Source organism: Columba livia, chromosome 9 (assembly GCF_036013475.1).
Source record: "Columba livia isolate bColLiv1 breed racing homer chromosome 9, bColLiv1.pat.W.v2, whole genome shotgun sequence".
NCBI classification, from domain to species: Eukaryota; Metazoa; Chordata; class Aves; order Columbiformes; family Columbidae; genus Columba; species Columba livia.
In genome coordinates this window covers 11,516,987-11,544,173 of record NC_088610.1, presented here as the reverse complement: position 1 = coordinate 11,544,173, position 27,187 = coordinate 11,516,987, and the positions used below count along the sequence as shown (strand labels likewise).

At 38.3% G+C, this 27,187-nt stretch overlaps 1 protein-coding gene across 9 annotated transcripts in view; it reads left to right on the top strand.

The window, feature by feature from the left end:
- The window catches only part of NAALADL2 (N-acetylated alpha-linked acidic dipeptidase like 2), a 455,965-nt gene that overhangs the window by 194,446 nt on the left and 234,332 nt on the right, over positions 1 to 27,187 (top strand). For all 9 annotated transcript variants that reach the window (XM_065073810.1, XM_065073811.1, XM_065073809.1 and 6 more), the window contains one exon: positions 688 to 1,189. In XM_065073810.1, coding sequence (XP_064929882.1) covers positions 696 to 1,189 — 494 coding nt within the window. In that variant the 5' untranslated portion in view covers positions 688 to 695. The remainder of the gene's footprint in view (positions 1 to 687; positions 1,190 to 27,187) is intronic.

Below are 27,187 nucleotides of genomic sequence, written 5' to 3'. Positions count from 1 at the left end.
CAACAGCTGGAACAATTTCTAAGTAAATTCATCAGTCGTTCAGGAACTATGCATTTAAAATACCTATAAATAATAGAATGCTTCATCTAAATGGAAGCCTTTTATTGATGTGTAAGTACAGTGTCACCCTGAAATTTCTTTTTTGAACTTACCATTTCCTTGTGTTTAGAATCTGATCAGGCAAATTATTTCTACTTTTTCAACTTTATTTTAACATCATTATTTTGTATAGTGTGCGAAATGAAATTGATACACACAGTTGTTAAGCTTTAAAATTACTTTCAGGTAATAAATAATTGTTTTCTAAACTCTGTGCCTTCACTCAATTTTTTAGTATTATCTTGGGGACTGACAAAATAATAGGATAACTTTTGTATTTTGCCATTGGCACTTGTAAATTCCCTTTATTTGTATTGTTACGATACATTATATTCCTTTAAATATCTTCTTTCACCTCTGATGATGTTCATGGGACTGCTTATCCTACAAAAGAAGACAGGATGATGGAAACAGGGAGAGTGAAATCCCGAGAACCCAGTTTTTGCTTTCTATTATATATGTTTGGTTCTCCCAGATTTACAGAGGATAAATAAATTGTTTATGTAGCTGTGAGGAAACAAACATTTAGAGGTTGTTTGTTTCTTTGTTTGGTTGGTTTATAAAATTTTAAAAATTCTGTTTTAACAGATAAAAAGATGGCGTATCACAAAGTGAACGCAGACCAGAGAGCACAGGGGCACTCTCCGTACCTCGACAGCGATGACCTCCAAGCCACAGCGCTGGACCTGGAGTGGGACATGGAGAAGGAGCTGGAGGAGCCTGGCTTTGACCATTTCCGACTGGATGGTGCCATCCAGCGTCACCTGGGACACTCGCAGAGCCCTGACCTTGATCTCGAGCCCATCCAGCCTTCGTCTTCTCCTAAGGGAAGGTTCCAGCGGCTTCAGGAAGACCCTGACTATGTCTCACACTATATGAGACAGACACCAAAGAGCAACCGCTGCAGCTTTTTTCAGATACTGAAAGTATTTTGCACTGCTTTGATTGTATTTATTTTTGGAATTGTGATAGGATATTATGCACGTAAGAAATGCCCGTCTCCTCCAACATCTCAAGAACCAAATAACCCTCATCTCTACCATGAAATTCTCAAGGAAATTAAAGCAGAGAACATTCAACAGATTTACAGGTATGTACCTTGAAGTATTTTTGTCTAAATGCAATCGGGTGCCAATGTTAAGATTTCTTCTGATTTGTTTTATGTGGAATCTTCTTCAGTTTTCTCATCATGCTTGGGAAACTTTCATAAACGTATATGAAACTAGACTAATTTTTAACAATCTGGATTTGTGTTATTGATTATAGGTTTTGCTTTAATAACTTTCTATTGCTATATTAGTGCTAGCTTCAGTGTACGCGAATTGAAAAACATAGATAATACAAAGTGTATAAGAGTATAGATGATAGGCCAGCTATCCTAGATACAGTTGATTATTGAATAACATTGTCAAAAAGCAAGATTTTTAGATGGTGTTTTTTAATATTTGTCACTTTAAGAAATCCAAAATCCCCATCTAATCTCTGGCAAATAAGTGAATCCCTGGTGTGCCTTTTTTGTTTTTAATAATCTGTATGTGGAAGTAAGCCTTTAGTTGTTATGAATTTAGGAGGGGAAGTTGAACTCTGAAAGACTGTGATTTATTTTATCTTTCAGTTAGTACCTGGTTTATGGATACAAAATGTAAAATATTTGCTGACTGGGTTCGTTTGGTTGGTTGGTTTGTTTGTTTGGTTTTTTTAGTTTGGAATCTTTGAAAGTTTATATAACACGTTGGTATCAGAGTATAACCACTTTTCTGTAGCGTAGAACACGGAAGCAACTGGGTTTTCCTGCCAACTTTCGAAAGTTATTTGTGTATGAGAGAGAGTTTAGCTTATTTCTGGCTTCTGGAACTGCAAGTTCCTTTTTCATGATGAAGGAAACACATTGCAGATTTGTTTTGATCAGTACCAGTTCAGAAGCTGCAGAACTTGCATACCTGAGGTTAGAAAGGATTATTGTTGTGGACATCCAAAGATTTGTTCTTGAGTAGATTAGGAATGTATTAAAAGCAACCACACAAGTCTTCTAACGTAATTTTTCTTCATTATGTTTGTTAAACCAAGTCTAAAATTCTGAAGCAGTTAGTAACGTGCTTTGAGCCAACACTCTTGCTAAATTCAAGGGAAAAAATAGCTATGGAAGATTTCATGTCAGTTTCCAGTTTAAAACTGACTCTATATGGATCTAATTATTTTTATAATGGGAAAGGGTATAGGTGATGAAAAGTGTTAATTATGAATGGTAAAAAGATTAACCTCTTAGTCTTCTGAGAAAGTAAATTTAACTGAATTCTGTCAATGGGCTTAGTCAAGAACAAAGTATTGGAATAAGCTAAGCCCTACAGACAGGGTATTACACAAATACAGCAAATTGCAGAGAAGTCTCAGTCACAGGGTGATACTCCAGTATGTTGTGTTTGGGGACTGGGTATCACTTGCCATTTCAAAAGGTGGTTGAAAAACATGCCTTTTCAAACTCTTCATCATTCTCAGGCGTTTTCATGTAGCTATTAGGGTATTGTTGAGAATTTGGACTTTAGGTAAAATGATTTATAGGAATACTTTGGAACTTAAATGTACTAACTTGTTTTCCTTTAACATAATTCTTAGCATTTGGTATTTTTTTTTCTACATAATAGAATGATTTCAGCAAATGTAGTCAAGCATTAATTCAGCTACCTATTGATTCTGTATATAAATATGTAATCAATGCTTTTAGTATACCACATTACCTACAAGATTTTTCATAACCGTGCTTTTCAGTCTGAGACAGCTTTTATCCCATGTTGCGTTAAGTTGCTTTCCCTCAACATCTGTTTGTTAGGAGTCAGAGTTACTGCAATCAAACCTGCGTCTATGTAGCCCTACAAATATAGAACATGCAACATGTGTTGCTTGGAAAAAAAAAATCAATATATGTTATTGTAAAACTTCTTTCAATGTAATATGCTTCGAATTACTAGGAATAAGTGGCAGCTGCTTAGCTTGCAATTTCTTAACGCTACTGAGTATGACATTAATTTAATTTTCTTGACTTATTACTTAGATCAAACTCAATAATGGTAGAGACTTTTGTTAACAGTCTTGATAAAGAACTTAGAAAAAATGGATAGAAAATGCAGCAATACCAGCAATACCAGTCATATTGCCTAAGTAGACATCACCTTAATGTGCTTAGAGCTCTGGAGTGAGAAATCCCTATTGGGATGAAATCTGCTGCAGTCGGCTGACACTTTGAGGATCAAGACCCTTTGGGCCTGTGAAGAGGTTGTATCAGTGTGCCAGGGGACTCGTGTCAATTTTGCTGGGATTTGGGCTGGATTCTGTGTGAGTGAAATGAAGCCTTTCTGCCTGTCTGTGTTGGGAATGGAGTACGATGTGGGATAACAATGCAATGGGAGATGGAGATGTTCTTCTTCAACTTCTCCATTGGAGGCTTTTGCTGAGAACTCATGTGCTGCTCTTGTGTTGTTTCCATCCTGGCCAGATCCCTGCTGAGCATTTTTCCCAGCAGATACACTAAAAATCATTAGGAAAGAAAAGTCACCATGTTGGCTTTTATGCCTTCAACTTTGCACCTTGTTTCCCATGAAACGTCAATGCTACAGAAATTCAATGCAGTTTAGCACAGTGTAATTACTGGCCTTGGCCAAGTTGCCTAATTAATGATACAGCCTAGGTAAAGATTATCTCTGTAAGCCTTCTTGAACACCTCCCCCAGCCCACATAGGGAAACGTTTACAATGTTGACGATAAAAACTAGAAATCGGTTTAACCTGTATGTTTCTGAGGTTTCAAGAGGATTAAAGTTGTCAAAGGTGCCTGAAAGGAGTCGCCGCAAAAAACCTGAAGTTTTCCTTACCTTGCACATTGCATTTTGCCTGCTGACAAAAATTAGGACAAATATTGTTAATAGTATTCAGTGGGTAAATCTGACATTTTAGGAGTGTGAATACTACATTTGCTCATATAAATATTTATAAGAGAAACATCCTGCTCTGTAGTACAGAGTCAGAACTGGTAAAATTCTGGAAATATCGATGAGCTGATAGGAATCCAGTAGTGTTATATCTGTTTGTAACGTGAAAATGGCTTCAGTTTCCTTTCGGAAGAAATTTAAGAAGGTTTTAGTTCAAGTCTGGTGTAACTTGGCTCCCAGAAGCCTTCGGGGTGAATTTGAAAGTAGCATAAATCCCACATCCAGAAGAGACCAGGTAGCAGTTGAGATACAGAATACCTCAGGCACTGTTTAAAATTATATCTGCAACCAGCAGAATTTACTAGGGCAACATAGATGGAAAGAGCTGGTAAAATTTATAGGCTGAAAGCAGACTGCCTCCTGGGACAGTGAGTTGAGACTCCATGGCAAGACTGAGTTCTTGGAACCCTTTCAGCGAGAACGTGTCAGGAGGGCACAGCTGGAGAGTTGTCATCTGTGCTTTGAGTCCAGGGTCTTGCTCCCTGTGGAATGATTCTGCACCTCTGAAATATAATCCTTAGAACAGGAAAAGTCCTGGTTTCAAAAGTGATGAATGCATTTAGATGTGGAAGTCTCTAAAGTTTATAACAAATGCTTAAGGTTGTAAGAGTCAGACTTTCAAAAATACAGAAACACCCAACGATTTTGCTAAGCACACTGTTGAATTCTCAAAATAAAATGAGCCCAACTTTCAACGAAAACTGATATTTTTAAGCTACTTCTTAAAATGGGATTCAGATTTCTAACCTCACTTAATTGCATTTGAAAATTCATCTGTTTTTTTCCTTCTTGCTATGTATAATAAAGGGGGATGCTAAAGAAGTATATCTTTATCTTGTTGTGCATCTGCCAGATGCAGGTTAGCTATTCAATGATCATTACCATATATATATATATATATATATATATATATATTCTGTTCTGTGTTTCAGTCTTCAGGTATTTATTGTATTGCCATAAGAAATGCAAATATTAAGTCTAGTTAGACTGAGTCTGAAGTCTTGCCTACTGCATCTTTAGAAATTGATGTTGGCACATTTCTGGGTAAACTGAGAGCTGTATGAGCTCTCTAGATTTATTTCATTCCCAGAGTCTGAGTTATCACTTGGGGTTCTCTTTATTCACGTGATAATTTTGAATGTGTATTTATAAGTACAAAGCCCCATTTGAAAGGAGATGAGAGTCATGTCAAGGAACTGCAAGTTCCCACTTATCCTCCTGTCACCTCCCCAGGAAAGAAAGGCTCTGGGAATGTGAGGTGGTGTCTTGTGTGGAAGAAAGATGCCCTGCGTGACCGTGAGTGGTATCTGTGGAACAGTGACTTAATAAATTTAGGCTCCAGATAACCTATTTCTTTGGTAAAAAAAAAAAAATCACCTTTGACATAAGTGGTTATGTCTGTACTTCAGAGGTGTTGATAGAAAGGCTTGACTGTTTTAGAGTTTTCTTTGGTTTCATTCAATTTGCCTCTTTTTTTTCTTTTTGTTGTTGTTGTTGTGTGGTTTCTCAAACTTAGCTCTTTCACTTGTATTTCTGTTGATAAAAGAAGGAAACATTATATTGATATAGTGTGTGACAAGGAGGTGTAAGTTTGTTCCTGTTAGGGTCAGTTACAGCAGATGCTTTTAAAATTCCTCTTCCCTTTTGAACAAATGTCGTAGCTTATGGTTTACTTAACATTAGAAGGACATGTTTTTTGTTTCAAGTCCACCATGTGGTTCACTGAGAACCATTTTTCTTCTTGGTTGATTACTTTTTTTTTATGGTAGCCATAAAAATATATTGGGTTTTAGATGTTTAATTTGGGAAGTAATTTACAGTAAAGTCTGATTTTTGTGCTATGACTGTGTCCTTTGTAAATGAAGTACACAGGATTGCCTTAAAATAATTTTTCTGTGCAATACACCAGTGATATACTAATGAATTAGATCCAATAAGCTCTATATTCACATTGGCATAATAAGTAATGAGTCCCTTGATAAAATTCCTTATCTGTCACGGCCCACAAGAATGGCTTCAGTTTTAACTGTTCCTTTCTCAAAAACAGCACACAGGCTTGTGCTAGGCAACACAGAAAGAAAATCACAATTGGGCCAACTTACCAGTTCAGAAACTCATTATCAGACAAAAAAATATTTTATTTTGCTTTTGAGATATAAGAAAATAAAAGAGAGTTTGTCAAACCTCTGAGACCTTTTCTCTAAAGAAGAGAGGCGGGAAGGTTCGTGTGTGGTGTGTGATGTCCTGGGGTGGATATCATGTATCATCGAAGTGAAAACTGAGAATGATGCTTTTGAGTAATTTGTTATAAGTACATAATTCCAGGATGTGTATTTTGTGGGATAACAAGATGCATAGATGAGCTAATTAGGAATATTTTGAGATTTTTATATTTTTTCCCCCCCGTGAATCTGCCTTTTTTGGTGTTATAGTGCCTGTTTCAATGTAACAGTCACAGGCTCAGGCTGGACATATGAGGGGGGTCAATGGGGAACATCCCAGTACTGCTGAGAGGTTGCAGGGGATTCAGGGACTCTGCGGGTCACAGTCCTGTTCTGCATGAGGTGGAACATACCTGACACCTGAGCTTCTCCCGTTGGAGTGCTTTCCTACACAACATCTGTGTGCTGGTACAGCGCCTCATGTTTTCTACAAAAAAGGAACACTGGTATTTGATAGGTGATAGGGTGTCAATGAATTTTGCTCTTATCACTTATTTTTGGATTGCATAATCTTACTTCTCTTAAAATTAGAGATTACCTTGCTGAAATTGCTTCAAACTCATCATAGCAGAAGCATGGTTTGGGTTTAAAGAGAGAACCAATTTCCATGGCCATCAGCTATCTACCTCTTTACCATGACTGCTGAAAAGTGTGCAGCGATTTAGTCCCAATTAGAGCAGCAATTCTGAACAGTGACAAGTACTACTTTTTCTAATAGACGATGAAATGAGCTGTGCCAGCATGGGTGAGGCAGTAATTTCCTTTCTAAAGGTCTAGCATAGCTCATTCTCACCCGCTCGGGCTAACAGATGGATCATGGAGGGACTCATTGATGGTCCCTTGAATATTCCTGTTTGCTGGGCTGCCTGTGGGACATCTCGCTCTCCCCTTTGCCTGTAGATCTTTGTTGCTGTTTGGAAAGCCCAGGTTTTTAGGGGATTATTTCTGTTTCAGCATGACGAACTGGAACAGATGTTAAACATCTATGGATTTTAAAAAGTCATGCCTTTAAAAAAAAACTTTTGGTGAGTAGTAGGCTCTGTACTTGACTTTGCCTGAGAAAGAAAAATACTTGACTAGACATTTCTGAGTGATTCTGACACTAATGCTGTCTAAAAGGTAGTATTTAGAAGCAAAAGATTTATTTACGTTGCCATCCATCACTTCTATAGGTATAATCAAACCATATTTCTTCTTACAGAAAGAACCTGAATGAAAAAAGCACATGGCCTGCTGAGATGACAACCAGTTTTCATTTTACGCCAATTGCTTCTGATGGGGAAATACCAGAGGACGTGGAAATGGGACAGAGTTGTCCTTCACTGTCCAGTCCTTGCAGCAATAACAGGAGAATCAGCAGTTTTGGCTTGTGGTCCCAGGGATGTAAAGATACTGAGAAACAAACCTTCCAGAACAGGCTCCCTTAACAATTTAGTTAGTGTTGCTAGATATGCGGTCTATCTACTAATTGCCTGAAGAACTGTAAGAGTTGGCTGCTGCTGGGGTAACACTTGGCTCTCAGGTGGCGGCTGTTTAATCTGAGGAGGTGGTAGCACAGGGCATTGCAAAGAGTTATCCTGTAAAATTTCTTAAGGGCCAAGCACTCGCGTATTCCTGTTTAGGATGCATCTCTCATCAGCAGAGTGTAAAACCGAAGTCTGTTGGTACTCTGGAGATCCAGCGTTTCAGTGGAGAGCTGCAATTCCATGGTATGCACTGCAACAATTAGCAATTAGCTTCATGCCTGTACACATAAATCAAATTAACAAAGCCTCGAGGGGAAAGACTTTTCTCTGCCCTCTTTGGTGGTACTTTGACATCCAGTTCCCTACAGTCAGCACCTATGACAGCTATTTACTAGAAGCCTGCTAATAAGTCAGACTGCTACCAAATTTACAGAGAGCAGCAGGACTGCGATTTGTTGTGCAATTTTAAGTTACTGTTCATGCAGCATTTGTAACTGAAGGCTACTAAGGAGCATTGCTAGGAATCGATCAGAGATAATGAAATTGATGTTGTCTGAATAATAATCAATTTTAATAATAGTGTTCTACAGTAGTCTTGCATTAAGGGGCTTGTATTCTCAGTTCAATTTTCTTTGACAGCTGATGAGTTTCTAAAGTGTAGTTGCTGCCACACTGAAACAAATATGAAATGTATTGAAAAGTTGGGGCTTTTCCCAGTAATACTGGGACTTTCACAGTCTTAGACTTCTCAAAATTCAACAAGGTGGTTGACTTTTTTGAATTTCTAGAGTACTCCTTATGGGCAAGAAGTTAAATAATGCAGTAGGCCTGTATGTATGTCTGATTTTTCTCAGTCTCAGCAACAAGTAATGTTGAAACATTTGAGAGAAGTCTCATACTTCGTATAAGCTAATGTTGCCCTTGGACACATGTAATGCACACATGCATATGATTTCCTAATGAATTAATTCCCAATTCCAAATTAAAATAATCTGCTTGTTTTATGAGTACTTTTTCAAGGGTGAAAAGGTTGAAATATTCCAGTTAGATGGAATTTTCTCTCTTTTTTATTTTCTTTTAGTAAAATACAAAAATTGAAAAGTGAATTGAAATGTCCCTATCCAAACAAAGTGTTCAATGGCTCAGAAGCAAAATTGTTTGGAAATATAATTTCTTGGAAACTTCAGGTTTTATTCGTAGTTGGGGAATTTTATGTGTACATTGACATTTCCTGCCAAAGCAATCGCTGGTCGTCAACCAACATAATGTCTTTGTTCATCTTTTGTGAAGGTTAGTTGGCTAACTGAATGAGTAGAATTTAACAACGTTCATCTTTTCAGCTGTTGTGTTGTTTTTCTTTCTTTTCTGTGGTTTCTCAGAGACTGCCTTATACCACTGTGATCAGAATCGTAAAAGCTCAGGGTTTTGTTCATGTTACTTTTTTTTTTATGGGCGCTCAAATTTCATTACTCAGTAGGTTAATTAACTGGGTTGTGTGAGGCTTAAGGGAAAAGGTCGGTGTTGCTGTGGGGGTTAGGACCCCATCAAAGATTGACTTCTCTCCAACCAGTTTCAAAAGCTCTTCAGAGAGGAGCTTGTATGAATTGTACTGAGATCTGGGTCTCGAAAAAGGAAATAATTTGGCATGTATTTCTTTTGGAAGTTAGGTATAGCTGAAGACTGATGCAGTAATCCTCCTATATAATATAGAATTGACCAAAAACCAGAGTTTTGAAGTATGCGACCTTGACTCAACTACACAACGCTTGTGTTATACTCTCTGCAATAATGTGTTTTGCTCCCATTCAAGTGGTGAACTGAAGGCTATAGATTGGAGAAGCTCAGTTCTTCCAAACGTGTAGAGGGGAGACAGTGGGAAGAAGCACTGATAGTTAAAAATGGATAAGAAGTCCATAAAAATGTCAGTACTCTGGTGATGGAAGTTGTTTTCTTTGTTCCAGCAGAGCAGCCGTGATTTAGCGGAGAGCTCCCATATTTACAGTTATGACCGTGGCCGAGGCAGGAACGTGTTCCCAGCGGTTTCTGGAATCTGTTTCCTGTTGAAGGCTGCGTGAACCAACACTGATGCAGTCTGGATTGAGACCTTTTAATTATTTAAATAGCTGGCTGAGTGCTCTGAAAAAGGTGGTAGCTCTGGCAAGTTGCTTGTTTAATGGCCATTCGTTAGTAATAGTTATTGAATGCTTTTATTTTTAATAAATGCCAGCCTAGGTGATGGGACCTGTGATGCACATTATTAAATAAATAGACAAGCTTAGAAAAAGGCCATACGGTCATGAATAAAGTTTCCATTCCCTGTCAACTATTCAGGGAACAAAACAAGAAACTGAATTATTCATGATATGCTTAGTGCAAGGCAAATGGAACCTGCCGCTGTGTTGCTAGCAGTGCAAATAGTGACATAAAATTACAAATGGTTTTTGTCTGTGTTATCATGCTTGTTTTTCTTTGCTAATATTTCTAGAAACTGTTTATGAAAATTAAACCCTGTGACAAAAAAAGAGTTAAGCCTGCATAGTTCCTCAGAATTCTAGCACAGACCCCGTGGGGGATTTAGTTTCTAAATTATTCAGCCTATGCACTAAAAAGGTAGATAAGACATTGTGTTTTGGAAGTTAATACAGGTATTCTTTTTGTTCTCATGGAGAAACTTTTTTTTCAATTGAAAGAAGTTTTGTAAAGACTGTTTCCTATAGACAGAAATTTTTATAGCTGTCTATATATCGCGGCTTGTGCATATGTGAATACATAGATCTAATTTTTCATAGTAGCTAAAGTTGTAATTGACACCACGCTTCTTAAAACTGTCCTATATTCTGGTGCTCAGTACCACTTCTCCCTTTGATTGTGGCTAAAACCTGGTTGCCTTTCTAATTCCAGGGCCAGAAGTACTTACTTTATTCATAGTTCCCTTGCAACTGTAAGAACTCAAAATACTGTGAAGACTGTGTTATAAATGCCCACAGAATTACTGAGGACACAGTTCTGCACAAAGGCATGGGCTTAAATTCCTAATAAAGTTATTTGTTTAGCATTTGATGAGAAATCAATATAGGTTGGGGGCCTTATCTCATTCATTTTGAAATAGGTATTATATAAAATAAAAGATACGTTTGTCAATTACAGTGCAGAAATATTTCCACGTGAAATTGATACCTCGGTGGCTTAGTCTGGTGTGGGAATAAAATACAAGAACTAATAGCTGAAAGATCAGGCATTAAATTAAAAATAGAAGTGTACAGCACAGATAAGGTGTTGAGTGGAACAAACTTTATTAGCACTTCGGATGTTCTTTAGCTAGAATGTTGTAGTGTTCAACACCAGGCAAAATACATGTCTTGTGCCACAGAAAAGGTGAGGTGAAAAGACTTAGTGCTTTCTTTCTAATGTTTTTTCTAATATTTGTGTTTCATCAGTCTTTTCAAAGATTTTATTGAAGAATACCGAAGAATACAGTCAAATTTGTTACATGTACAGAAAAGATCATGAAGTGCAAGGTTAGAAACCAATAGTACTTTGGATGTGGAATGAGTTGCTTAGCAGGTAGCACTGGTCTGTCTTTTTTGTAATCATAGTGCAAGGAGAGTATGAAAATTTTTCCTGCTTTCAGATATAAACCTGGAATATGGATCTTGAATTCCTCAAAGGAACAGGTTTTTTTAAAAAATAGGATTTAAAAAAAAAAAGACACTGAACAAACAAGGAGGTTAATTTTGAATTTTTGACCACATTTTAAAGTTAAAATTGGCATATGTGTCCCAAGAGTTGACATATAGCCCACACACACGTTTTGGTGTCTGTACCTCTGAGTACCTGGAGCAGGAGATGACAGCTGGAGGAACACGAGAGGTGATTCCTACATCTCTTCTGCAGCATGTGTGAAAAGTCTTTTAAATCAAAGCGTCTGCATTAATGCAGCATATGCCCAGGCTCATTATATTACGGGTCAAGTAAACTAACAAGTAAGAAAAATCTTAAAAGCAGATTGAAAAGATTGCACTCTAGTTGATCGTCCTGGTGGCAGTGTGGCCCTTTTCTGCTGAACGTCCCACTACCTTCCCATGGGTTTCTGGCTGAGAAGAAAGCAGTTCTTAAAATACACTTCAAAGGCTCAAGCCTGCACCGGCAGTCTCTGCTTCTTGTCAGCTATGGTCAGATGAGATCCGAATGTGCAATTCTTCATCATCTGGCTTCTAAAAAAAGGCAATAATTCCATCTGATAGAAGATACTAGCATAGAACTCCTAATTTTATGTAGTTACCACTTGTTTTCCTTTATTATTGAGTTGTTCTAGCTACGTCACCTGAGAGGGCTTGATATTAATATTGTGTTCTGATTAATAAACCAAACTAGAATGGAGGGATTGGGCTTTGGCGGTCCAGGAGCTGAGGCAGAGCCGGGTGCTGTGTCGGGGCTGCTGGACGGAGCATGGAGCTGTTTATAGCAGTGGGAGCCTCTCGGGCTTTATCTGGGATTTGCAGCTCTCCACTTGCAAAACTTTGCCTCTTTTTTTTCTTCTTTTTTTAAACAGGGACTGTTAAAACAAGAATAATTTGGTATTATTTTAGGAACACAAAGCTATATAAATTAAATCCTCCGTTAGTCGTACGGATTTGGAAATTGGTTTTACATGCTTTCGTCACATCCTGGCTGGATTAATCTAACTCTCCTTTTTACAGTTTTGCCAGCATTGCCGCTACAGGAATTGTGTACAGATTGATCAGCAGCTCCCCGAGGAAGAGCAGTGCTTGCAGGGGTTTAGCTCTCTTTTCCATCTCTCTCATTTTCTCCTGACTTAGTAAGTCTGAAGTTAAAAAGGTCTCGCTGTTTGGGAAACAGTTAATTGGATCAGGATGAGTTATAGCCAGGATTAAATGCCGGCGGTGTGATTGGGTCCCTTCTCCTTAGTTAACGTAATTAAGACTGACATTAAAGATCAGATTATCCCTTGCTAAATTAGAGCCGCAGGTAAGTGAGAAACTCTTCAGGGACATTCCTGCCTGGTGCTGTCCCTGCCCTGCTGAGGAGGCCGTGGTGCCCGGAGAGGCCCCATGGTGCCCAGAGAGCAGGGCTGTCCTTTGAGGTCCGAACTGCCAATTCCTGCTGCACAGAGGACACGTGCTGCTGTGGGATTTGCTAAATACAGAATATACAAGGCCTGGTCTACATATATGTGCTGCTGCTTTGGCTCCAAGCTCAGCAGCAGAGCTCACAGGCTCAGTTTGTGGTGGCTCCTCGCTGCCCCAGCTGGGTGTGCTGCCTCCCTGGCATCTTCAAAACTTGTCATTGCCCAGATTGTTTTGGGGGGCTTGTCAAAATTTTTCTAGCAGAACTGAAGAATTGTATGTGCTGAATCTAAATCTCTTGCTGCCTAACTTTGAGAGTGACTGTATTCTAGTAGTTATGGAAAATTACAAATATTTGCTTACAGGTAATTATGTGTCTCTTATTGTATGTAATGGAGGAAAGCTGCATGGAGCAGTCCTTGTTTGATCTTGAAAGCAAAGTAACAAATTTTTCAATTGTTTTTCATTGATTACCAGAAGAATTCCAGACCTGCTGGAAATATTATATCTTACCAGCCTTAAATACATGGAAATGTTAAAATACACCTTCACAAAATAGTTCTCTCTGTAGCTAAAATTTCAGAGGAGGCTTAATTATTTAGGGAAAACAAAGACTGGGTGAAGAGAAGAAAGGCTCTTTGGTATTCTACTTGCATTCCTTTCAGAATGTGTCTTCTGTGATGATGTTTTGATTTCATCAGATTAATTACCTTTATTTGATTTGTATTTTTAAAAAAGACTAGGCAAAACACAGAGATGAATTGTTACGTGAGCATTCCTATGCACTGGGAATCAGAAAAGTCTGAGTTCATGCTGTTTCAACATTTCTTTAAAGAAATAATCAAATATTTTAGTTTAAATTCCTTTTTCACTGAATAACATGTAGAATTTTTCTGATCTTCTTTTATCATCAGATTTGAGTAGAAGGGAGTAGTCTACTAAATATGAATTAAGCCATGGATGGGTTTTAAATTATTGTGGTTCCAGGTAATAGAAAAAAACTTGGAAAGATAAATTATTTCTTAAAATGCATTCATGTGTTTTTGAGGAGGAGGAGAGGAGCCAGACACTTCATCTTCATCTTAGGTGGCAGGAAAGCAGGGCTGGGACTGGGGAGATGCTGTCGCAGCCGGAGTTGCCTTCCAAACTGCTCCGTGCCTCTTCTGGGAAAGGGATGTTCTGGGTTGACCTGAGAAATACAGGAATGTGTGGCCGAATAGGACAGTGCAGGCTCATCTCAGGCTGGTTGTGGCAACAAAATGGTGAAAAAGTCATTAGTTGAAGGAGACGTGTTCTTCTTACTTGGTTTTATATTAAACCTGTTGGTTTAATAGTGAAGGAGTGTAACATCTAGAAGGTTGTGCATCAGGAGTGCTTCAGGCATGTTTTTTAAGGATTGTTACCCTTCGGCTACAGTTAATTCCATTTTAAATATGCTTATTTTCACTTAGAGAGTTCAGCTAAAGTTTGGATTGCTTCCCTGTTGAAGATAATTTGATTTCAGTTTGCAGCAGTTTAGAGGCATATAGATAGAGGAAACGTTCTTCCATAAAAACTGTGCTGGTTATAAATCATCCTATTCAGGCAACAAGTTTGGTGCTAAGTTACAAGTTATGTCTTAAGACTGGATGGTTTATGGTTTTGATATAATATTTTAAAATTCTGCTGTGCATGCCTGTTTTTTAGAACTCCTGTGTCATCCAGCTGGCACGTATTGTGTCTGTGTATGACAGTGAATGTTTAAGTTAAAACAAATTAATGGAAATCAGTTTCCAGTAACATGTTGTGACTTTACTATTTTTTGTGTCAGACGTGCTAGAACTGATCTCACTTCTGAACAGGTTGGCAGAAATGTCAGTCTCAGACTATCTTGAACCTGCTTGAGTATGATGCATTATTTGCTGATGCTGTTTTCTTGTTTACATAAGTGGATTTGCATGGCTTGGTGCTCCAAATATTGGACTGCTGAAAACCACCTGCATCTGCTGAGGTATTGAGACAAAAACTCTGGAGGCTGGCCAGGTTTCTGCAGTGCTTTTGCTTACGTGGTTGACAGTAACATCTGGTAACGCAGATGTTGAATTCTAGAGAGCCATAATTATTTTGAGAGTAGGGAGAAGTTGTCACACATAGTTATTATCATGCTACTATCACAGGTATTAGAATCAAAGAGATCATTTTGTTCTTTGCTGACAGCATATGTTTTCTCAGCTTTGGAGATGTGCTATTTTGATGCCATGCAATATGCAGATTAAAAATTATCTTGTGGTGGTTTTTTTTTAAGCAGCTTGAAGGTTAAAGAAGAGCAAAGAGACTGTAAATGCAAAATGTTTTGATTCTTCAGACTACCAGTTCCATTGCAATTGTGATTGCTGCCAAAGCTTTACACTGTGCCCTGGAGCCCCTCACAAATAAGTGTTGGATTCCGTACTAGTAGAACGGAAGTGCCTTAGCTCTGTTTGTCTCATGTGTTTTGCTTTTGCCCCCCTCCCCACCCCCCCCTTTTTAAATTATTTATATTTTAAACTCTCTGAATCACTTTCAGACACAATATTATTGAAAGGCATAAGACAACTGAGATGCTGGGGACTTTATGTATTTGCAGGGGTATTACAGAACAAATATTTGAATTTCTGCTAAGAAAGTGATTTAAGCTCTATTAATGGAATAACTCTGGAAATTTAAATTCAAATGGCCAGCTTGATACCAGGAATTAACATGCATTTTTATAAGAACCACCTTTCATTGAAACAACAACAAAAAAGTTATTTCTTGATTTATTTACAGTAAATACCAAGTTTTCATCTTAAAGCTTTGTATTTGGACATCTGCAGAAGTGGAAATTAACATGCTGTGAAATTTCTCAAGTCTAGTCTGATGCACAATAATGTTTTAACATATTTTTTCAAAGCTTATGTTTGCAGTAATAACATTTAAACAACTTTTTAGACAACACAAGTTTCTAATGTGGCTGTGAAAAAAACGCAGCCACTAGCAAAAGCTTCCTTCTCCCCAGGTCTATAGGAGCCCAGTCAAATGTACTTAAAAATCTTTGCATTATCTAGGACAAGTTTATTTTTATCTTTCACCTGCATATGATAGATATAAAAAGAAATTGAGTAAGTGGGACTAAATATGAGTAAGAGTTCCACGCTAAGAATGTAAGTAACATAAATTTCTCCTAATGTCTTACTCTTCACAGTCTAAGTCCGAAATTAGCAGTAAGAACAATTTTCTACTCTGTATTTATTCAGCATTAGAAATTGGTGGGTTTTTTTCTTTAAAACACAACTTCAGACATATCATACTAAAATGAGTGTTCCTTATTTGAACATCTGAATCCTTTGTCTGAAGTTAGTTAAAAGTGTGTTAGTATTTTTCAAACTCATCAGCTTTCCTATCCATGTAGCTCTGCAAGTGCTCAGGTGTCCAAGAGGAAAGTGAAATGACAAACAGGTCATCGTTTAGTTATTTCTAAAATTGTCTTATTTTGCTATCCAGACCTCTGTACTTTTAACTTGCTTTTCTCCTCAGTTTACATTTACATTTTAGGCTGCGTTTATTGCCTAATGAACACAGTGAGCTGACTGTGCTTGATGATCACTAAAATAACAGAATTACCTTAATCTTCTGGGGTGATGCTTTCATTTAGTGAAGATGACTTTCTACCTGCTTTACTACCTAACTAGTGCTCCGAGCCCTCAGTGGTTTCTTGCTTTTCCACCGTGGTGCCTGTACATTGTTTTGGTTTTCAGTGGCTGTGCATTCCTCACATAATCGTTTCCTCCTTCCCACGCTGCCAGTGCCCGAGTTTCCCAGGGTGGGTCATTATGTGGGTTCAGCTTGACTTTGATGCAAGAGCTTTATTATTTTCCGATGAGTTGCATAGGAATGGTTACCATGAGACATATATTTTGTAACTTTCTGACATGGTTTGTTGATGCAACAAGCGTAAGCAATTTAACATCGTTTTCTGCCCTCTAGTTTTACTACTGCTGGATGAAAAGGTCTGTTTAGTTTTATTCTCCTTTTTTATTTGTTGAGCACCTTGTCTTTGAACTGTACTTTTGCAGTGCACTGGGTCAATTTTTAGTTTCAGATGCTTCTCAGGTATCATGATATAACTACATCAGTTAAGCCTGAACAAAAATTTGGGTCATTTTTACATCTTCATTGGAACATTTTTACCTTGATTATAAAAGTGCGTGCAACCAAATGAATTCCAATGACATCTTCCAGCTGACATGTCAGCACACTCCTGAGACAATTTTCTTGCCCCAGTCCATTCCTGGCATTCTCTACTAGCTTTTTCTTCTGGCAAGTGTGGTGGCCTTTTCTTTAGTCCCATCCATAAAAAAATAAAAATCAACATTTGCTAAGCTTCTAGAGTAATATTCTGCAGTTAATTCCTATTTTACCTCATTGGAAAATATTGCACCATTTCAGACATACCTGAAATAATTTGTATCTTTACACATGATTACACCTTCATGTTGTAATAGCAGCAGATAAATTATGTTTCAAAAATGATCTCAAAACGTTGATCCTAATGTGCTCCTGTGGATTACAGGTCTGTGTGATTAGACTGGAAACTTGCCTGTGACAGCACGATTCAGATATATGTATGTATCTATCTATCTATCTGTCTGTCTGTCTGTCTGTCTCTCTTCCGGTTGCATTTTTCCTTTCTCCTTAGATTTGGTCTGAATTTCTGACTTTGTGCTTGAAATGTTCTTTGTGTGGTGGAGAAAGCATGGGAGCAGAGCAATACAGCCACCACCTCACCAGTGCACTGCTCAGGCTCTTTTCCTTGGGCAGCTCTTGGCTGTAATTCCAGTTTTCCCAGACAGACCCCACCGAGTGTGGGGATCTGAAGCAGCTGATCCATGGAGCCATTCTTCAGTTTTCTTATTGGATTGTTTTGATCTTTGCTTCTTCACTGTAGCCAGGATATTAAAGCCTTGGAGTATTATTAGATATACTTTATGAACTTGAGGCTTCATTTGAATATATTTTATCATTACTGCGATATTGACTTTCCTGCTGGACATCTGTGATTCCTTATGAAGACCTGGGCAACTGGGAAAATCTGATTTAAAAAAAATAGAGCCAGAACCAGGCAGGGTTTTTGTTGTAGGATGGCACTTACTATCTTACTAATATTTTTCTAAATAAACTAGAAGTTGGTTCTTTGCAAACTTTTTTGAGTATGCCGGGGAGTATTCGAGAGCTCTTTTTAAAGATTAGATTTTGCCAGCCTTGCTGCAGTGGGTCTGCTGATTTATCAGTTAGCCTCCCTCAGGGGTATAATTGCCAGATTCTCTCTGATGCTCATTAAACTGGAATCAACATCCTTATAAAATCTGTGAAGACGGACTGTAATGCTGCTGCTTCAAATAGGAAAAAAATGATAGTCAGCACTAAGAAATGCAGTGGCTCCAACATGTCACAGCAGAAATCTTGATTGCAGTGGTCCTCTACGAAAGAAAAGAAGACTAGTGGAGAAAATGAAGTTTTCCAAATGCTAACAATATCTTTGTGTACTTATAATATTTCATACTTACATTGACAATGCCAGATATTCCGTTTGAGAAAATATGAACTTATATTTTTTCGACGTAGCAATATATTGAGTAACTGATGGTAAATTCTGCCCAGTGAGGATTAATCTTGGCATTACGTCTTAGAGAAACTAGGACTACTGCATATTATACTCCATTATGGAAGAAGGGTTCTGAGAATGAGGTAGCAGAGCAAGCTCCCCTGAAGGCAATTTTTAAGTTGTTTCTCACTTAAAGAATGTTCTGATTTCAGAAAAAGATTGGGTAAGAATCTTAAAACTTTAAATGTGATATAGGTTAAATTGTGTTAGTATCAAACAAACTTAAAATATTGTACTTTTTTACATAAGAAATGAAGAAAATACAAAATCAGTGATAAAATTTGAAACATTTATTTCATAATTTAACTGTGTCAAATAATGCAAAAAGGTGTGGACTCCAGTTTAAGCAATCCATAATACTGTTAACTAATAAAAAAAAAGGCAACAAAAAGGCGAGAAGATAAGCAGTAGACATTTTCAGCATCTTCTTAACTTTCACGGCTAAGACTGTGCAAGTTAGCCCCACTTTTGAAGATCAATAAACATTGCAGATGAGGCATGTAATTGAATTAGTTTACTGCCTCCTGTTCCGTGCCAATGCCAAATGCATCAGAGCATACTGTAAGAATTCACAGTCAATAATTATGGCTCAGTTAATGGTTGTATTATGCCTTGAGGGTAAAGTGTTTCTCACTCCTTTGCAAAATTTTTTATTTTGTGTAAAGCAAAAGCATGTTTTCATCAACCACCTAAATGCATCTGTCCTTCCTAAATGATGCCTAGCTGCTCTTCAGTATATATTTATTTAAACAAATAAACAAAACCAACCAAACAAAACCCAAAACTAACAACAGAACAACCCCTTCAAAAAACCCCAAAGCTTTCAACCATTGGTTTTGTAATAATAGTGCATAAGAGGAGTTTAGTCAGGTGAACAAGCAAAGAGCCTACAGCCGCTGGTGGTGGCCGATGTGACATCCCTTGGGTGAGCAGCACCTTGAAGTGCCCTGTGCACCATATGTGGTAGCAGGTACCACATTGCGGGAGGCCATGGAGAAACTTCCCTCAGAGAAACCTTTTGGCCTCTTGTCATAAGGAAGCTTTGCCACTTGTACTATCCAGTCCTTTTTTTCAGTCACCAAACCTTGTTATTGTTGTTGCTTTTTTCAGAGGCAAAAGCCATACTTACAGGCAGCCTGGGTGCTGTTGGAAGCAGTAAGAGTTGACCTGTGTCTGAAGTGATGGTTAGAAATTATTTCAATGCCAACCTAAAATCAAGGCATATTTAACTTGCGGAGTAAACTTGGGAAGAAGTGAAGCACGTAGTCAGTCAGAACATTGGTTGCTCAGAGGGAAACGTGTGAATCCAGGCTGTTGCGTTTGCTGCACAGGGCTGGGCATGTTGGGCACCTGCAGAAGCTCCCACTTCCACCTGGAGCACCCTGAGGGGAGCGGCAGCTTTCTGTAAAGATCTAATCCAAACAGATCTCACAAGTATTTCTTTGCAGAGCTTCTTTATTTTGGATTTATTAATGGTACTAGTGTAGCCATTTCCCTCTACTTTTGCAATTGTAGACTGAATTGCAGAGCATGTAGAATTATAACTTAATAAAACACATTATTTAATAAAACAAACTTTCTTTATTGCTGGCCTGCACTATGCTGTTCCTTTAATAAGCAGCTGTTCCCTTCTAAATTTGTAGTGATTACTTTATTACTGCTGATTTTAAAAAGGCGACAAATAAGTCTTCATATTCTTTTTAAGATGTGGCTACAGTGTAAATTCAGATTACTTAAAAAGAAGATGGGAGTTTATTTATTGTGTATCCTGCTCATGCAGTGGAACACTGGGGAGTGTTCCCTGCTTTTGAGGTAATGCTTGCTCGGGAGATCAGCAGCAGAAGTCTTGTTCATTCCATCTGAAACTGGATTACCTTACCAAAATGTATATAAAGGCACGTGGTACGTAAAGGCACACGACATTTTTATTGAAAAATAGAGAAAGTTCAGTGTATAACAGCATCTGTATTAGAGGTGAGTGTGACTTTCCAAGTCTTTGCTTGCACACACGAAGTTCAATATATTGGCATTATTAATTAAAACAACAAAACCAACAAAAAACCCCAAACAAAAACAACAAAAACCCCCACCCAGTTTAAGGAGTCAGCTGTGTTCAGGTGAATAGCTTGGAAAATTGTCAGCAAAACACATACATAAATATCAGTTGACATGCTATTATTGTAATATGGAAATTTGAAGTTAACATGGTATTGATAAAACCTAAGTAGTTTGTTGTGTGCCCTTTTCCAAATCTAATCATAGCTACTTTGTGTATGTATCTAAGATTATTATTTTTTTCTGGTATTAGTTTTAGCAATAAGTGTTTGTAGCACACTTATTTAGAGCTTTATTTTAATTTTAGGTTTAAATATCTAATCACTGATATTCAACATATTAGTTTGGCAGCCATAGAAAATTACAACCTCTGTCAAAATTGTCTGATTGCTTATTCCAGGTAACGTCTTGGTTTTCTCTGGAAGCAATTTTTAACACCAGGAGGTTTTTGGGTAGATTTTTTTTCTTCCCCCCCCCGCCCCCCAACTTGTTCATGTAGTTGTGTCTGGCTGATGGTCTTGTGAACTTCATGGGCGCCGAAAGCCATTTTGCACTGTTAATGACAGCTATGCTTTTTATAACTTTTTGGTAACATACTCATACCCTAAATTCTTGGATCACTCTTTGGTTACTCTGGACAAATTATTCATATTTGTGGTAGATTTTGTGAATTAAATTTGTTGTCGTTTTTTTGTGCGTTGTGGTGTGTTTGTTTTGTGTTTGTTTTGTGTTGTGTAGGTTTTGTTGTGTTTTTTTGTTTGTTTTATTTTGTTGGGTGGGTTTGGTTTTTTGTTTGTTTTGTTTTGTTTTGTTTTCCTAAGACCATTTATGTCCAGGTGACATTGAATTTGAATGACTGCTTGTTAGATTTGAAGTAGAGGCGGAATTTGCATGGGGAAGCACTGGAATTCACAGCAGTTAGAATCAGAACAGACATTTTATTGTTCAGCTCCTCTTTGATCTCCTGGGTTTGGAAGGTGGACTCTGGATTTTGCCACAGCGTCCAATAGGAAGACACCGATTTCACAGGAATAAGGAGTGTGTGCGTAAGAGCTTTGATGTGATGGACCCTGATTTCCAAGTGATTTTGGAGACAACGGTTTGGAGACAAGGAAACAACGGTTTTCCTTTATTTTTCTGTTGTGGGGGAAAGCTGATGGAAATTTTCAACATTTTGGAGATGAAAAAAGGATAATGTCTTTTTAGTAATACTCAAGTTGATTTTTCTATTTCAGTTGTTGACTGAAATGAAGACCTTAGCTCACCTCTTGTATCTGTACTGGCTGACTCAGCAGAGTTTTCTGACCGCGTAAGATTTGCTAGATTGATAACTAATATCCAGTGGAAAGGTCACGTGGAAAGGAAGGAAACTTTTCTCATTATAGGAGCATTCAGATGCAGTTGTACATGACTGTGGTTGCGACATGCTGTCAGCCCAGGTGTCATAAGAAGTGAGGCCAAACCTGTCAGCCACACGCATCGGGGATATATCTACTTTTGAAACTATCAGTCTGGAGGAGCCTGATAAGACTACCAGAAGTAATCTTGAGTTGAGAAAAGAGAGAGAATAGGAGGATTTAAGATGATAGGGGAGAGGTAAGGTAAACAAGAAAGACAGGCTGGGGGATGACAGGTTTGTACTTTAGTGACACTAAACAAGATCCCACCTAACACAGCAAAGTGTATGTCTGGTAATCCTGTAGTGACATATTGGGAGCCCGGCCTGTGTCTGTGTGGCGTTGTCACTGTTGGTGGCTTTTTGTTCTCCTGCCACCTCCCTCCCCAGGGAAGAGCGACCAGGGTTTTCTTAGGGGTTTCGCCTTTTGGTCATTCCCTGTGTGCATCACATGGCGTCTCTGCCAGACATCCCTGCTGCTTAACCTGCAGTGCAGGGTCTCTGCCTAGGCTCTGTTACCTTTTCAAAGGCAAGACACACTTGTGGTTTAACCCCAGCCAGCAACTAAGTGCCACACAGCCACTCGCTCATCTTCCACCCCGGTGGGATGTGAGGGTTGGAAGAGTAAAAATGAGAAAATTGCTGGGTTGAGATAAAGGCAGTTTAATAGGTGGAGCAAAAGTCACACACACGAGCAAAGCAAAACAAGGAATTCTCTCACTACTTCCCATGGGCAGGCAGCTGTTAAGCCATCTCCTGGAAAACAGCTCCAGAACACGTAATGTTTACTTGGGAAGACAAACGCCATCACTCCGAAGGTGTCCCCCTCTTCCTTCTTCTTCCCCCCAGTTCTATATACTGAGCATGACATGATACGGTGTGGAATATCCCTTTGGTCAATTGGGGCCAACTGTCCTGGCAGCATCCCCTCCCAGCTTCTTGTGCACTCTCAGTACACTCACTGGTGGCATGGTCCAAGGAGTCAAAAAGGCCTTGACTTCCTAAACATTGCTTGGCAATAACTAAAACATCCCAGTGTTACCAACATGTGTTTGTTTGCACAAATCCAAAACACAACCTCTTCCTAGCTACTATGAAGAAAATTAACTCTGTCTCAGCCAGAACTAGCACAGACATCCAAGCAGAAGACACGCTGATAGTATCCGTAGCAGGTACTATCATATTGTGATGGTTAGAGAATCAAAACTATTATTGTCATTGTATTACTCATCTGATCCTGACTGTGATACCGGCCCTGGAGCCAGTTTGATAGTTCGAGCTCTGTGGCAGGGTTATAGGGGACAGTGATTTACCTAACCCCTGTGCTCCAGGTACCTCTTTGAATTTATAGCATGGATGAGGATGCCTTGCAGATCTCAGCCGTTCATCTCCTGCTCCCTGCTTAGGAGGTTTTCCTTGGCTGCTTCCTTGCAGATCCTGAACCTTTTGAATGGCTCCAAGGTGTGATGCTCACCAAAGACTGTTTGGGATTTGAGTTGAGGGGTCAGGATGTTTTATTTTACCAATCACTTTCTATTTTTTTTAATTTAAATTTTCCTCCCTACACTTTACTTAGTACTTCAGATATTTCTCTCTACATTTATTAAGTGACTAATGGTGAGCCACCATCTTGTGCTGTCCTGTCAAACCTGTTAAAAAATTACACCTGTTACTTGTAGATAAGGCAAGAAACAAATTACTCTGGGGTACTCTGCCTTTATCTGACATTTCATTTGTCTTCCAGATTGTGCAGAGGTAGTTACCTTCATGCCAAAATTGATTATGGACAACTGTGGAGTTGCTTCATCTGTCAGAAGCAACAGGAGAAGAAAACATACATATTCAGTACTGAAGGGCTGGGTGAACAAGGAATAGATAGGAGATTTCCAGACATAAATAGGAGTTTTCTCACTCCTATCCGATTTTCAGAATTCCTGATGAAGTTGATGTAATTTCTGCTTTAATCACAATTGCTTGACTGAGTCTTAAATTAGCAGGGTCACACTAGCAGATGGTTGATGGGATAAACTAGTTTCCCTTTTTTCTATAGTAAATTTGTTCACAACATATACAATGCTTACAACAAAACTATACCCTCCTTGGTTTACTCTATCTCTAGAAGAAAATTATGTTGAAGAGAATAAATCTTATATTAGCCGTACATAATTTTATAATCTAAAGAATGCAACTGGTAACTACGTAAATTACTGTTACATTCTCAGCACAGTTTCAAATGAATGACTTTATTCCTCTTAAAACCAAGACTGTAGATCTTTTTTCACCAGTAATAGTGTATGAGGGACCGCTTGCTTTTCCTTATGCTCCTGTGCCAAATATTTCATTGATTTTAAGTGCAGACAGTAACTATAAACCATATTCATTTGTTTGGAATGAGTTGAAATCTGTATTTGGGGTTGTGACTTTCTTTGTTCTGTCCCCTGGGAGTGCCACATGATGTGCCGTCCATCTGGTGGCAAGATTACAGCGGAAAAGGAAAGGATTAGGAACGTATTTACAGGAAGAGGCAAAAGCCTTTCACTGACTGTTGATTTAACAAGGTAATATCTCCACAGTCAGAAATCAAGTTGTTAGCCTGGGGTTTTTCCAGAATAGGCTTCTTGTTGTTTAGAATAGTTACCTTTATATTATAGCAAGCGAGTGGGGCTTAAACATATCTTATTAAGTCCTTTTCCTCTCCTCAGTGTTAATCGAAGTGGGGTTTGGCTCAGTGTTCACAATTCTCCAGACCCATTTGATTTTTCTCCATCTCTTTACAGAAACATAGATCCTATGGTATGGCATGCAGCAGCTATCCAGTGAGCATGAGGTGGAGGGTATTTCTATTCTGTATACTGCTTTAATTAATTGTAACTGTGATCTCATGCCCAAACTAGAGGAGTGAAGCCACACCTGTTAGCATCCCAAGCCCTGTGTGTATTGAATATCTTCTAGTGGGTCTGTAGTTGCTGAAGCGTCTAATGTGCCACCAGGCTCCTGCAAGAGAAGGGACCCAAAGGCAGCAGAGCTGGGCAGCAGGAGATGACATTTCTGTCCAGGCCCTGCTGTGGTGGCCCCAAACCTGCCCTTATTGGCATGGTAGGAAGGTTGGGTCGTGCCGCTGCAGCTTGCAAAGCATCAGATCCCTCTGTGCAGCTGTCTCACTACCTTCATTTTTTTTATATATCACTTAAAGCTGAATTGCCAACACCACATGGCAAAACAATTTATCTTCTTTCTGTTGTCACTTCCTCAAGCAATGGAAGTAGTCGTATTAAAATAGGAATGCTTTTTTAATTTGTTGTATGTCTGCTTGGGTTCTTGCATCATTTCTGTCACATTCTCCTTTGTAATCCTATGAGCTAAATTTTTTTTTTTTTAGGATACTGAAAATCTGACATCATCACAACATTTCAGGAGCTAAGGCTTGAGATAAATGCAAAATAGATTTGCATGGCTAGAAACATTTTATTTGTTGCTGTAGGCATTTCTATACGAATTTAAGAATAAAGCTGGGGAGGGGAGCTCCACTGTGAACCATGCATGACTTCTCAAGTGCTATTTGCTTGTCTAAGTAATAGCAATTTTATTCTGTAAGAATTTTGCCAATAGTTTGTCACATTACACTGATGTGCCTAAAATGAGAGTTGTTAATAGACAATGGTATCTTGGCAGCTTGTTGTGTCTTTCATTTTTGCTCCTCTGCTCCAGCTTGTGTTTGTGAAATTGCTTTAAGCTGTATTTTGCACATTTGAAGCACTGACTGGACATTTTTTGAGGATGTGCCAAACATATTCCTGGGTATTGTGGGTAATAACAACATCGATACAGTCAAGAAACCCAAAACCCTTCAGAATTTTTCAGTTGCCACTTCTTCCTGAGTGTACCTGTGTTAGGAGATTACAGTGTTAAAACTCATGTGTTATTGATAATCTCCTGCTTTCAAATGCATTACATATTTTCTCCTTATGATCACATGCATGATGACGTATTTCTTATGCATTCACCAGCTGACAACTGCAACCGTTAATTTTAATAATGTTTCTAATGCTATGCTTAGCGGGAATTATTTGATAATCCGAGCTGTAATAATTGGAAATACTTGCTTGGACGTGGGTAATCAGATTGTGTTAATCTATCTGTCTGTTGCAGACTCGTAAAAGCTTTTTATGTAAGTGACTTCTGTGTTGGGGGTGTATCATATTTGTTTCCATTATATAGGGAAGAGGTATAAAAGTTAAGTAGTTATCTACTGAGGGAGGCTACTAGAAGAAATATTTAGTAACTCATTTTTCCACCTCTATTTGGAGAGTGGGCAAAGTACTGGTTTGGTTGTTTTAAATAATTTTGTAGAATAACAGTTCACAAATATATTTTCATGTATAAACAGGTCTGTTGGAATTGAGCACTTTCTAGGAGCACTGCAAGAGAGAATTACTGTTAGTTTTTCAGCACTAGAAGATTTTTGAAGCATACTGCAAATAATGGTTTCCATAAGTGCCCACATTTAATAGGATTTTGTAACATGAGTGTCTTTGTCACGTTGTGGCTCTGATGAATATGAAGACAGTACATAGAAAGACTTTGGTTAATTTGAACTTTACCCTTTGTGTGGTACCATAACTTTCAGAGCTTGAACACAGGGGCACAGCTTTGCTCTGTAATTAACCCAGCTAGGCAGAGTTCAGTGCATGTGAGAGTGAGCCTCTGATTTTTTTTATCTTAGAAGCTTACATTGATTTTCTGACCTTGTTGGATAGAGGTTTTTTGTTTGTGTGTTGGTTGGTTTTGGTGTGTGTGTTTTGTGGGTGTTTTTTTTTTTGTTTGTTTGTTTTTTGTTTTTTTATTTTTTTTTGGTGTGTGTGTGTTGTTGTTTTTTTTATTGTTGCTCTGAAAATGCTCCTGTAATCATCTTATTTCCAGAAGATACTCAGGAGCCATAAACTTAAATACCATCAATGGGCTCAGTATTTTCTCTGTGTCTTGGAAAAATACAGGTCTTCAGTGTGTTAAAATCCAAATACTCAAGTAAGAATAATCTTTGCAAATGGCAAAAACAGGTGTTGCGTTTGTTTGCTTAAACTTTGTAGTTACTAACAAAATGTCTCTTTTTCTCCCTTTCAATCTTCTTATGTTTTTGGCAGCTGTGACCTGCAGAGTTAAAGGGGCATTTTACAAAGAAAGCAGGAGAAACAGGTGAACATGTTTACCCAGCAGGACA